General features: G+C 41.2%; 1 protein-coding gene across 1 annotated transcript; it reads right to left on the reverse strand.

The window, feature by feature from the left end:
- Positions 1-620: 620 nt before the first annotated feature.
- lto1 (LTO1 maturation factor of ABCE1) lies at positions 621-13,540 on the reverse strand. Its single transcript, XM_080425848.1, has 5 exons — positions 13,317-13,540; positions 9,971-10,076; positions 8,825-8,895; positions 8,087-8,204; positions 621-4,424 (listed from the first exon to the last, which is right to left on the reverse strand). The coding sequence occupies exons 1-5, from the start codon at positions 13,373-13,375 to the stop codon at positions 4,353-4,355; spliced, it is 426 nt and encodes a 141-aa protein (XP_080281974.1). The 5' UTR covers positions 13,376-13,540; the 3' UTR covers positions 621-4,352.
- Positions 13,541-13,943: the final 403 nt, after the last annotated feature.

Genomic DNA, 13,943 nt, shown 5'->3' on the forward strand with positions numbered 1-13,943 from the left:
TGTTATACCCAACTCATATTTTACTGTTGTTTTCTCTTATCTGCTATACATTTATTTTCTTTATTCTTCTGCGTCTGAAAGCAATACATCAAAGTAATTGACTTTTGTGAAAAGTTGGCCATAATTCTTATGCACCGCGTAATGTGTACACACTGCTTTGTGTGTCATTCCCTTTTTAACCACATGGAGGCACTGTTCTGTTTAAGGAGTGTTTGATCCATTCAGGAGAACTCAAACAGTTTAGTTGAAGTGGAATGCAGTTTTAAATGTTTGTCAAACATGCATTCTTCTTTTTTTGTACATTTGTGTGAATTTGAGAACAGCGAAACTTTACATTCAATCAAACGAAATAAGACGAGCAACTCACTTCTCTAATCAATGCAGCCAGGCCAGTGGTGGTGTGCACAAAAGGTTATTTCACCCACTTCTTTACACATGGAAACCTGTGATAATAAAATGTAGTTTTTTTGTTTACTAAAGAGTTGGCGAGACAGGACACCCCTTCTACTTTACACTATAGCAATGATTGGAATATAGAGCTTATATTTTCTTAATAAATTAACTAAAACATCAGAATCACTGCTATAGATGCACATGGACACTTTTTAATCTCTGGAATATAACAAGGCTATTACATTTAAGACAAGACAGGAGGAATCTAGGACAGCAATCAATTCAATTTATTGTCACATCAGTCAGTATATGTGGTACAACATATGAACAAAGCTTGTTGCATCTTTCGATATTTCCTGGGATGTGTTTAAATGCTTATAAATCATCAATAAGACAGTTGGAGCCAACATTAACCGGAAAATGATCAACTCTGACACAAGTTTTAAGATGTGATTTAAAACAGAACAGAGAATTTGCTGGCCTGATCTCCTCAGGCAGGTCATGCACAAGAAATACATAAGCAGGCCTGCACAACACAGAAGGGAGAAAACAGAATTCAGATCTCATTTTTGAACTTTCTCCTATTATTTCAGAATGGCCGAGTGGTTAAGGTGCGAACCACTTTGGTTCACCCAGGAGATATACATCACCATGAGCAAGGTTGACTTGACACTCAACATTTATGAACCCGTTCACACACTCAATGTTTGAGGCAAAGAGAAAGCAACAACAACCACAACAGGACACGCCACACCATCAACATATTCGGGACCGGCCTACACATGTGAAATCTATGGTCTTCCGAGATTGTGACGCCACTGCTCTGTCCCAGTGTGACCACAACGCGTGATTTGGGAACCTATGGGAGTGGTTGGCAAACCCTGCCCCTATGCAGCGGAGCGGCTGGCAAACCCTGCCCCTGGAATCCAAACCGCAACAGCACCCTTTTACAGAATGTATATATTTAAGTTACAGGCTCCATTTTCTGTTATTAAGACACTAGTCTGTTATAGGTTAATAATTATAGGATATAAGACGCTTGTCCGTCCGTCCGCCGATGTCTGCCTGCCTGCCGGCCGATGTCTGCCTGTCTGTCTGCTGAGTTTGCCTCTAAAGCTAGCTTTCCACCGCACAGATTTTGAGCTGACTCGGCGTCGGGAAGCGTTGGATATCGTCGTTGAGTCGGTCGTGTGGTCCGTCGGGACCTTTGGGGTCGGTCGGGAGGTCCGTCGGGACCTTTTTGGCCGACTCAGGGGGAACCGAACTTGTTCGGTTCTTTGGCCGACTGGTAGAGCCGTGGGGTGATGAAGAGGGGGGGAGAGGGGGGTGAAGGCTCTGTAGAGCACCCTGATTGGCTGTTTAGCTTGTTTGGTCAGACAAATCAGAGCACGAGTAGAGAAACGGAAGTGAGCCAACGAGAGAGAATAAAAGACCACACAGGGAGTTGCTATGGTTATGTCTCTAGCAATGGCGTCGGCATGGACTGAGGAGGCGGAGGAGATTTTTATTGAGCTGGTGGAGGAGAGGAGACCATTATACGACATCACAGACACAGCATATGCCAATCGGATTGTGAAGTCTAGGCTCTGGAGGGAGAAAGAGGCTGACTGGACTCCTGCCTTGAGGTGAAGATGGACTTTATGAACCCCACCAGTTCTGCTGAACAGGAGGAGCCCAAAGACCATGAACACCTCAAACGATAGATAGTCTGTTATAGGTAAATAATTATAGGATATAAGACGATAGGTCTGTAATAGGTTAATAATTATAGGCTATACCGCCCAAGGAGTTTATAAACTAATGGGGACGGTAATCTCCATTGCTTCTCTGCTGGCTTGATTGCATCTATTTGCCAACTGTTACAATTAAAAGACGCTTAGTCTTATGTTAATAATGATAGAGGCCGTACCCAAAGAGTTTATAAATTGATGGAGACTGTAGTCTTTATTGCTTCTCTGTTGGCGTGATTGCGTGTGACATGAACGCTCTAGGTTTTGGTCTTAGCTTATCTTAAAGATTGCTGCAACTTTCCAAATCCTACATCATCACTTTACACCTTAATCAACATGTCAGGGTGTGGGGCATTGTGAGCTTGTAGAGTTGATATTTTCACTATTAATATTGTTTGGGTAAATTTGTTTTGATTTCTGGATAATCTTTTGATATAAAAAGAAATGTATAGGCTTACTGTCATTTTGTGTCCAGCACCAGCAAGGAGCTGGATGTGAACAACCCACTTATTTTGAACTGATAACATTCAGCAAGTCCACATTTCAAGCAGTCAGCCAATGGAAACGGTCCGGTGGTGCGATTTAGATTCCAGGGGCAGGGTTTGCCAACCACTCCCGTAGGTTCCGAAATCAAGCGACCACAACCTGCTTGCCCATAGTGAAGAGCTCGAAAACGGCTTCCAGAAAAGCAAGAGGTATGACTGGAGTGTGGTGGATAATGTTGCAGAGGACCACCTATTGGACAGAGTGAGTGGAGGCCTGTTATGTCACTGTTCATTGACAAAAACGTATCCACTCCTGACCTTTACCTTCAGACAATCACCGTTTCTAATAAACACATCACAAGGTTGTTTTGTGCGAGTGTTATACCATTGTTGGTGACCAGATCCGACTCTTTGGAAACCCGGCTTTGACAGAAACGGTGTAACTGTGAACCATTTGTCAGATGTTTGCAATGCACATCACAACTTCATTCTTGCAATGCACACCGATGTACAATCCTACACTCCACACAGTACATGAGTTATAAATGGATAAATTAACACTGAGGATTGGACTGTACAAGAAACAAATGCCGGCCGAAAAACACCTGGCGGCGGGATCTCCAGGCAGTCACCAAGAGACTGGGATACACCCGGTCGCAGATAGAAAAGAACGCCAGTGGCCGAGAACTCAGGAGGTCCCTTGTCGACGGCCTATACCCTGGTAAGGGTGCCAGGCATAAGTAAGTATGGTACACCCCTTTTTCACCACTTACTTATTTAGTAAGTAAATAAATAAATGAACTCAATGCATTTCCATCTCTGCACCGCAACAGACTTTCAGATGGATGTTATCTCGAGTCACCTTAGAACGACACTGAGCTTCATAAGGAAGGGCCTCATGAAACTCAAGAGTAGTCACAGTAGAAACCAACAGAGAAACTACTTCCAATGTACTATCTTTGTTAGAGGTTCTTACACACCGGGGTGTTTTTTCGTGTTATTTTTCCGAAGTGTTTGCGCCCATGAGTATTATTACACGCCGATGAATCAACTCAATCTTTATTCAGAACGAGGCCGATTGTTCACCGCAAATAAAGACTTCAACCTGTATGAATGAGGCATCAACTATAATCGTTGCTGTCGGGCAGAAACCTCTTCTATCCATATTTAAACTTAGCCTTTCGTAACCAGTGTGTAAGGACCTATATATTCTGGAGTAGTTACCCCTGACAAACCTATTACACACAGGGGCTGGGTAATATGTCAAGATTATATATCCATATCCTGATATGAGACTTGATATAGTCTCAGATTTGATACGTGTTGGATTTTCCAGATCTTAATTATTTAAGCACTATTTTATGCTTTTAACAACACGTTCAAAGATGGTGAAAATAGCTGATCTTCAAGGTCACGAAGCATTGCATCACGACACATTGAGAGCTTGTAGATCAGCCATTTTCACTATTTCTGAACATTAAAAAAAAGATGGACAAAATATTATCGTCACAATATCGATAAGAGATATTTGGTCGCCCCCAAAAAAGGTGATATTTTATTTTATCCATATTACCCAGCCCTATACACACCCCAACCCATCAAATCACTCAACTGCAGAACAACTTCAAGCCTCTGTGTGACAGACAGCAGAGCTTCACGCCGGCCCGTCTTCCTTTCGGCTCGGCCGCGGGGACGCATCTGCACTTCCAAGTCAGCCATTTTGTCTCCTCCCACCCTGGAGGCTTCAGAAAGACGTGTCACCGGCAGCTTTCATGCAGTCATTGAAGTCTGTAGGCACGTTCAGCATGGAGCAAACCTGGGTGACACAAGGAACGTCACTAGCTACACCAACCACCAGTGGGGTAAAGTAACTAAGTACATTTACTCAAGAACTGTACTTAACCCATTAAGACCTGAGGCGATTCTTAATTTTTTTTTCTAAATCCTAAAAGTTTTTAGACATTTTTTTTTTTTCAAGATTTTTCAAAAATAGCAGATATACGAGATACATGAGCTTGTAGATCTGCTATTTTTGAAAAATCTTGGGGAAAAAAATGTCTAAAAACTTTTAGGATTTAGAAAACATTTTTAAGAAAACATTTTAGCCAAAGAAAAAAGTGACACAGATGCATTCCAGGTCTTAATGGGTTAAAGGGTAGGGTAAGTGATTTACTTTGGTTAAAATAAGTGTTAAATAGCTCTATATTCTGATAGTACTCATTGCTATAGAGTGTTTGTTCAGTAAAAGGAGTCTCCCATGTCTCTCCAGCTCTTTATTAAACAGAAAATGCATTTTCAGTGCTCTCTCTTCTTTGGCTTAAAATTTGAATTTGAAAATGTATTATATTCTGTTTACTAGAGAGCTGGAGAGACCCCTGTTACCAAACAAACGCTCTGAAGCAATGATTACTATCAGAATATAGAACTTCAACCTTTTAACAACAAAAAAATATATATAGTAAAAAAATATATATATATATATATCTTTACTTGAGTATTTCCAATTTTCCGCACATTTACTTCCACTCTACTACATCTCAGAGACAAATATTATACTTTTACTCCACTACAATTATTAGATTTTTTTTTGTTACTAGTCACTTTGTAGATTTTGATTATTATTACAGAACACACTAACCACTTCAGCCCTATGTACTTTTCACATTGTAAAAAATAAAATCTACAAGCTCACAATGTTGTGAGCTTGTAGATCTGCTATTTTCAAAAGATTTGTATAGATTTTATACATAATGAAAATGGGACATTCTGCATAATGAGTAATTACTTAAAGTACATGCCAATACTTTCGTACTTTTACTCAAGGACATTTTGAATTCCGGCCTTTTACTTGTAACAGAGTATTTCTGCATTGCAGTATTGACCAAACATTGTGACCAATGAAATAGTTTTTTGTTGCACTAGATCAGCGGTTCTCAACCTGTGGGCTGGAGCCGTGAGGATATTAAACAGTGGAAAAATCTAAAATGACAGATGCTTTCCCGGTTGCAATGGGTTCAAATAATCATGCCCTGAAGATGCACGCAGTCCACCCATCTGACCACTTAACACCCATCTGACCATTTAACACCCATCTGACCACTTAACACCCATCTGACCACTTAACACGACAGCCCAACGCTTTTGAGATTTTCAAGTGGGCCCTGATCCGGAAACGGACGGTTGAGAACCAGTGCACTAGATAGATGTGTGGGTGCATTCGGGAGCCCAGAGAATCATTTCTACACAAAAGCAGTCCCTGTGACTGGCTGCACAAACAAGGATGTTACTTGCAATGCAAATGCATGGAACGTACGCATGTCGCGATATCTACGGTTTTATAGTGAAGTAATGCATTTGTGTTCTAAAACCTTGCACAAACACTAGACGTAGACGACAAGGAGCGTTCCTCTGACTTTGCCATAGGAAAAACTAAAATGCAAACTATACAGTGAATATTGTAAAGCAGACGTTGGCTGGGACTCAGCCAATCAACATCGAGAAGGGGAACTATCCGTGTTAGAAGTGGTTGATTCGTACTCGCACCGAGAATAGCAGATCTACAAGCTCGACAACTTGTCACATTCCAGAGTGTGACACCATTGTACGACATATGATACACAAGTATACATCAGGCATAACTGTGAGCAGTGCTGCTGCGGAACATGCCTCCAGTACCAAAACTATTAAAGATACAAACTGATTAATAAGGATGATGTGAGTCCTGCTGCACAGAATCCTCTTTCTACACAGAGTTTGCCTTTGATAATGACCATTCATTATTGAAATGGTTCGTTTGATGGAATTATTACATAGGTCTAGTTTAGAGAGAAAATTTAAATAAATAAATCCACATTTGAGGGGGGTCATCGAGAAGAATCACTGACTAGATGGCCATGGAATCTCGTTTACATTAGAACCGGGTTCTTATACAACTACAGTCATTTACATTATGAGCAGCACTGTAACCCAAAACCTTTTTTCTGAATCCCATGTGTGCCTTGACAGCTGTGGTTACATGAGCCAAATTCTTTCCTTCTTAATTAACTACATGAACCCCAGCATCCCTATTCTAGGGCAAACGGTCAGTAAAAATAGCACATCCATGCGTTGTCACTTGTGACGCATTGTGAGCTTGTAGATCTTCGGTGAAGAGATTTGGTGTTGAGGCCCTAGTTCCTTCCATTCCGGTCACCTGGATTAAAGCTAAATTAAATCTCATGACTGAAAGATTTTGTTAGGCCAAGTCCTAAAAATCTTTAACCATTGCTTTTTATGAAATATCAGAGACCATTAGGGAAGATTGAACGGGTATTCTACCGCTAGTTTGACCACTTCAAATACTCTTCTCTTTCATTTTAACACATTGACTGCCAGAGTTTATTCATAATGTACTCACCCCCTTGCCAGCGATTTGCGTGTTTGTTTGTTTTTTAATTTTGTAATTTTTCATTCAAATAAATTGTCTGACTGCGGTTTTAAGCACATACGATAGATCTACCTGCAGAGAGCAGCAAATAGACACCTTGATCACTAGCTGACTCACTCAACCCCCCCCAAACAGAGTCAAACAGTCAAATACGTCATAACCGGATGTGACGTTTTTGACAATTGCCGATCGCCGACCAGACCGTTGTGATACACGACGACGATGACTGCTCGTCACCCAGACTAAAGAAAATAGAAGTGGAGCTCTCCGTTCGTTTTTTATACCGTGTGAAAAAACGTATTTTGGCCGCATTAGCGCATTTTTCAAGCTAAAACCGGAAACCGGAAACGGAAATTGCTTCCGGGTGAAGTGGAGGTGAGTGGAAAACGAAACTGATCTCGGAATGTAAATAAAACAGCGTGATCGTCTATTAACCAAATTAAACATTAGGACGCAGATCTGCGTCCATGGCAGCTTATGTGTTAAAATAACCAAATACCGAAAACAGGCTTTCTACAAGCTTTCAACACGTCACGTGTTGTAAGCTTGTAGAGAGTCTGTTTTCGGTGAGTGACATGTTTCCATAGAACAGTGGTTCTCAACCTTTTCAGGCCGTGACCCAAAATAATCATATTTGAACTGGGGACTTGGTTCCACAGATAAATTGTGAAAATAGCCGATTTACAAGCTTACAACGCCTCTCAGCGCGAGAAGTTGAGAGCTTGTAGATCGGCTATTTTCACTATATTTGCCCTTCTTATACTATTTGACAATTTGGCAAATGTTTGACTAGTTTTTATAGTATATTTTGTTGATTACTTTTGATACAGTAACGTTCTTTTTTCTCTTTTTCTTTAGTATTAAAAAGGTCTTAAGTCCTTAAACTGTCATCTGGGGAACCCCCCAAAATCATGTGGGGACCCCCTGGGGGTCCCGACCCACAGGTTGAGAACCAACCTGTGCCATAGAAGACATGCTGACTATGGAATGCAAATGACTGAAAACAGTGGTGGCGACTGAGACTCGTGTGGTAGAAAGGCTGTGTTTTGCACCTGTCTGAACTTGGCGCGGACCTTCCCCACGTTCTCCAACAGGTCCTCGGCCTGGGCGTCGTCATGAGGAAACTTCTCCATCAGCCCAAGCAGAGTGTCCAGAGCCTTCTCACGCTTCCTGACCAAAGACAAGATAAAACACGGTCACCAACGTGCACGTGACACCTGTCCCGAGTCCTGTTCTGACTGAGTGGACACAAAGTGTTCCAACACAGGATTTTCAAACATTTTCCCATCAAGGACCCCCAAATTGAAACGTATATTAGGCCATGTACCCCCCATTTGAAAAGATTTTGCGGCAGGGACTCCCATATACAGTAGCAGTGAAAAATCAACTACATTGATCCATTGGGGGAAAGAAATAAGTACCCCCCCCCCACCCCCATTTCCTAAACCGTAACAGTTTTGGCCATACAAGGTTTACACGTCAGATAGTGTGGCAAAGAATTACCTTATGTGTACTGCCTCTGCAACGTTTTGTCTGCACTTTTGCATTGAAATACATGGTATATTTTGCCAAACACACATTTATGCATGATCTCCACAAAACAGAGCAATGGTATCATGTTCAAAATCGGCAGAGTGCCCCTGCCAGGAACGCAAATCAGTACAGTAATACTTGGGAGATCTTGGGAGGATATTATTGCTCGTCTTCTATTATAGAATACAGAGAGAAAATAAAACAAACAAACATGGATCCTATTCACTTAAACATGTTGATATTTGACAAGGACGCACCTGGACTTGGCATCCACGTTGTTCTGAAGGAGACATTTCCAGGTGACAGCGAAGCCGTAGTAGAATGAAAGCTGAAAGAGGCCACATCACGAAGTCAATGTCCTGGCCTAAACCAATAGCTTATAGGTAAAGCTATGTAAAGAGGCCAAGTACATAAATGTCCCATGCTAGAGCGTAGAACATTGTCCTTTCCTTATTTACATAGCCTTGGTTTTGGGTAAGAAATGAAATTTCCACCTGCAAACTGTTGAAACAAGCAGTACAGGTAATCACATTTATTGGAATTAAATGAACGGCTTAAAGATGCATATCTTTTTTTTAAATAATAATAAGCGTGAAATTGTTCTCATAACAATTGTTGCTATAGAGTGTTTGTTCAATAATAGGGGTCTCCCGGTGACGTCTCTCCAGCTCTTTAGTAAACAGAAAATACATTTACAGGTCAGGATATCAACATTGAGGTTAAACAAGTGAAATTGGAACTAAATGAGCAGACCAAATTGAAACTGGAAGAAAAGCCAATCGATCTTTGTGGTTCTCTCTCCTGACTAGATGAAATTGGTGACTCACCTGAAAATGTATTTTCTGTTTATTAAAGAGCTGGAGAGACAAGCAGACCCCTGTTACCGAACACACATTCTATATAGCAATGATTACTATCAGAATAGAGTTTAACTTATTTTTTATTTAACTGTTTTAACAACAAAACAAAAATCACTTACACCACCTTTTAAGCTCAATTTCTATCACACAACACTGTGACTTGCTGACAAGAATGGATCTACAAGCTGTAAATCCATTGTCCAAGTGACAGTACGTACTATGGAGTACAAATTAGGCTATGTTGTGCTGCAATCCGTAACCTTTAAATTCTAGCTGGGATTTGAACCCTGGACCCACTTGGCCTGGGGAGATGTTGTGCGTATGCACTTCAGGCAGTACTACCCGGTGAACTATGTCCTACCCGACACCAGGGTCTAAATGTATCAATGGAGTAGGGAGACCACCTCCATTTACTTATGATGTACTAGTTATATTGTATTAAAACATACTAACTAAAACATGTTATTTATTCGAATAAGTTGAAGATTGCAGCTAATTACTATTTGACTCTATTTGATAAGGGAAGTGAATCCATAAACTGACCTCAGTAGATACTTTGGCTCCATGTCGGGCCCCATGTCGCCGGCCCTCCAGTGTCCACTGACGGATCCCCTTCTCGAACCCCTCGTGGTACCCCTCCACATAACACCTGGAACCACAAAGTACACATTATAAATGCTTATTCAGTGGCCCTGACCCCGAACATTTGGAGGACATTATATAATAGCATGGTCTAGTGCAGGCCGGCGTTCCTGAACTTCTCCATGCCAAACTGCCCTTTTTTTAAAATATATAGTTTTGGCTTTTTCTGCCTTTATTGGATAGTATAGTGAAGAGAGACAGGAAACAGGGAGAGAGACAAGGGGAATGACACGCAGCAAAGGCCGTCGGGCTCGGGACTTGAACACGGGACGCACTGTCAAGCTGTATTGAGCCTAAGTGCCCGGACCACTATAGCAGTCCGGTTAATACAACAACAATGTTGACATATGACCCCAGAGAGGCCAATGTGGAGTATACGTATTTAGCCATGTCTAATATGGTTGGTAGCCCTAGAATGTCCAAGCCCCACCATTGCCACGGTGAAGTCTTTGATTATTGGCCTTGATGACGCTGATACTCAGCTCCTGAGCTGATCTAGAGCCCTATAAGAGCAACTTCTCTGTCTGTGATCCACTCATAGCACTGACCAAGGTCCTATGACCCAAACGTTTGCTGCTTTTTTGCACCTTTCACTTTGAGCACAGAGCACTTTATGAGCATGTTAAAATAACAATATTTTCATAGTCTCTGTCTAAGGTGTGTTCCTTAAAGGGTTTTTGTAGAGTTCAAGTCCTTTTTTCTGCCAGTTAGAGGCTAGAATTCCATACATTGCCAGTGCAAATTGACAGGTGAATTGCTGTTGGTGAGGAGTAATTAATCAATTAATTAATTAAAAGGCAAATATTGTACTTTTTACTCCAATACAATTATTTGAAAACTTACTAACGTTACTTTGTAAAATACATTACATACTGCCATTTTCAAGGATTGTGTACATTTGGAAACTTGTGAAATGGGATAGTCTGCATAATGAGTACTTTGTACTTTGCCTTAAAAAAATGTTATCCCGCGATTTTTGTAACCCATTTTTTTCACCCGGTGCCAATTTCCTAAGTGATCCTGGGCGCTACACCAGCCCTACACCAGCACTACACCAGTCCCCCACAGTAGGGAGGCCAGGGCCGAGCTCATGCTTCCTTCAATGCATGAGAGCCAACTGACCTTCTTGTCACCTGACAGGGGGGAGTCTCCCTGGTTGGACGTAGCGCGTGGAAGGAACACGTTATTCCAACCAGTTCCCTTCCCCTCCATCAGGCGCCCCGGCTGTCATGGGGGAGGCGGTATAGAGACCAGGATTACTACATGTTTTTGTGAGGGTATTAACTACCCTAGGAGACACGGGGAGAACATGCAAACTCCACACAGAGTAGGCCCTTTCGCCAACCCCACCTAGGGTATGGGCGCTGATGACGCGGAGGAGAAGACACGCCCCCAGCGCCCACAACGTCACCGGCGGGAATCGAACCCGGGACCTTCTAGCTGTGAGGCGACAGCGCTACCGACTGCGCCACCGTGCCTCGTACTTTGTACTTTGATACCAATACTTTTGCACTTCTACTCAGGTACATTTTGAATTCCAGACTTTTACTTGCGACAGTATTTCTACATCAGGGTTTCTCAAAGTGGGTGCCCTGGCACCCTAGGGTGCCATGCTGCACCACTCTGTCACAGGATACTTTGATAATATTTGGAATGTATCAATATCACTTCAGTTTAACCACTTAGACCCTCTATGCGTATTACTTGCACTGTACTTGGTGCATTCTAACTTCAATCTACACCAAATATCTTCGCCAAAAATAGCCGATCTACAAGCTCGCAAAGTGTGGCGTTGTGACACGTTGTGAAGTTGTAGATCTGCTATTCTTGGAGTTGTAGATCTGCCATTTTTGGCGAATGTTCCCCCCAAAATAAGGATACTGGGGTTCAAGTGGTTAAACGTCAAGTATAAAGTTATTTTCGATCTGTCATAATGCAAACAGACACTGTTTAAAGTTTTCCCTCGTGACATGCTGTAGGGGGAAATATTTACATATTTACATAGCGTAATATGACATAAATGTAAGGTGCTACAATATAAGTAACAATGTAATTCAGGGGTGCCATGGATGAAAACATTATTTACAGGGGTGCGCTGAGACAAACATGTTTGAGAACCCCTGTTCTACATTGCAGTATTGATACTTTTACTAAGTAAGAAATGCAGTACTTTTTCCACCACTTATATATATTCACCTGTTTCCTAGGCTGTGTGTTTTCCACTTCCTGTCGATTTGATCCAATGAAATCCATTGAAACTGGTCAGATGACCAATGATAGCCAATGAAATCGACAGGAAGTGGAAAACACACAGCCTAGGAAACAGGTGAATAGAATATCAGCCATTCTAGGGCTATGTGTGGCATAGTGGTTTTGGCACAGGTGTCTCTTGTCGTGGAATTCTGGATCAATCATCAATCGATGAGGCACATAGGAGTCGAGACAATATTCTAGGTGGTGATTATGCTTTATGTACATGATATCATGGTCAGAAGTACATTAATACTCATGTCAGCACAGAGCAGAGATCATAGTTATACTGTAGCTGCCAGAAGGACGAACTGAAGTACTCTGTTACAAGTAAAAGGCCTGTGTTCAAAATGTTACTTGAGTAAAAGTACAAAAGTATTGGCATCAAAATATACTTAAATACCAAAAGTTAAAGTACCAAAATGTTTGAAAATAGCAGATGCGTTGTGAGCTTGTAGATCTGCTATTTTCAAATAGCCTATGTAGCCTATAGAATAGGGCTGAAGTGGTTAATGTGTTTTATAATAATAATAATAATAATAATTTATATCTGCAAAGTAACTAAAGTTTACAAATAATTGTAGTGGAGTAAAAGTAAAATATTTGCCTCTGAGATGTAGAAGTAAAAGTACTGAAACTGGAAATAGTCCACTAAAGTAGAAATACCAAAACATTTTATACTCAGTACTTGAGTATATGTACTTAGTTACTTTCCACCACTGCCTAGTGGAGACATCTAGGCTCTTACACAAGCTGTCAAATATCATAATGTATTGTAGAAGCATTATAAGTGATGGAAAAATATAAAGGTTAAATATAAGCAGCCATATAATGTCTTCCTCACTCTCATCAGTCATTAGGCAGCTAGAACAGTACATCTCAAACTTTTTCATGTCAAGGAACACCCAAAATTATATGTATTTGGCCACGGACCCCCAGACCCCTGGCTAGGGGTCCCCGGGCCCCACTTTGAGAACCAATGAGCTAGAAGGTTCACCTGTTATCTGCCATGATGATGCTGTCGAATAAATCTTCACTTCCAGGCCTGCCGTCCATCTTGTGTGGTTAATAGTGACGTGAGTCAACCGCTTATAAGTTTATCAACAAGCTTGTTGTTCAAATAATATCAAATAACAAGAATAAGCCGCGGTTAAAGTGTATAGTTTGTCACCAGGTGATAAACTAACCATCAACAATACAAAACAAAACGCTGTGCAAGCAACTTCCTTTTTCCGTCCGCGGTGTCACGTGACTAGAGCTTTTATACTTCCTCTAGAACAGTTCCAATGCCTTAGAAGTGTCGCCATCTACCGGTCAGGAGGGGTTCTGCGTCTAGAATGACAGTTTATGATGATCAGGGGTGTATAAGTTAAGATAACTAAGTGCATTTACTGTACAATTTTGAGGTGTTTTTTTTTACTTTACTGGAGTATTTCCAATTTTCAATACTTGTAATTCTACTCCACTACATCTCAGAGGCAAATATTGTACATTTACTCCACTACAATTATTTGAAAACTTTAGTTACTAGTTACGTTGTAGATTTGGATTATTATTACAAAACATACATTAACCACTTCAACCCTACATAGACTTCGGCTATGTAGGGTTGTAGCTTGTAGAT

The sequence above is a fragment of the Gymnoscopelus braueri genome (genome assembly GCF_963280865.1).
Source record: "Gymnoscopelus braueri genome assembly, chromosome: 1".
Taxonomy (NCBI): Eukaryota; Metazoa; Chordata; class Actinopteri; order Myctophiformes; family Myctophidae; genus Gymnoscopelus; species Gymnoscopelus braueri.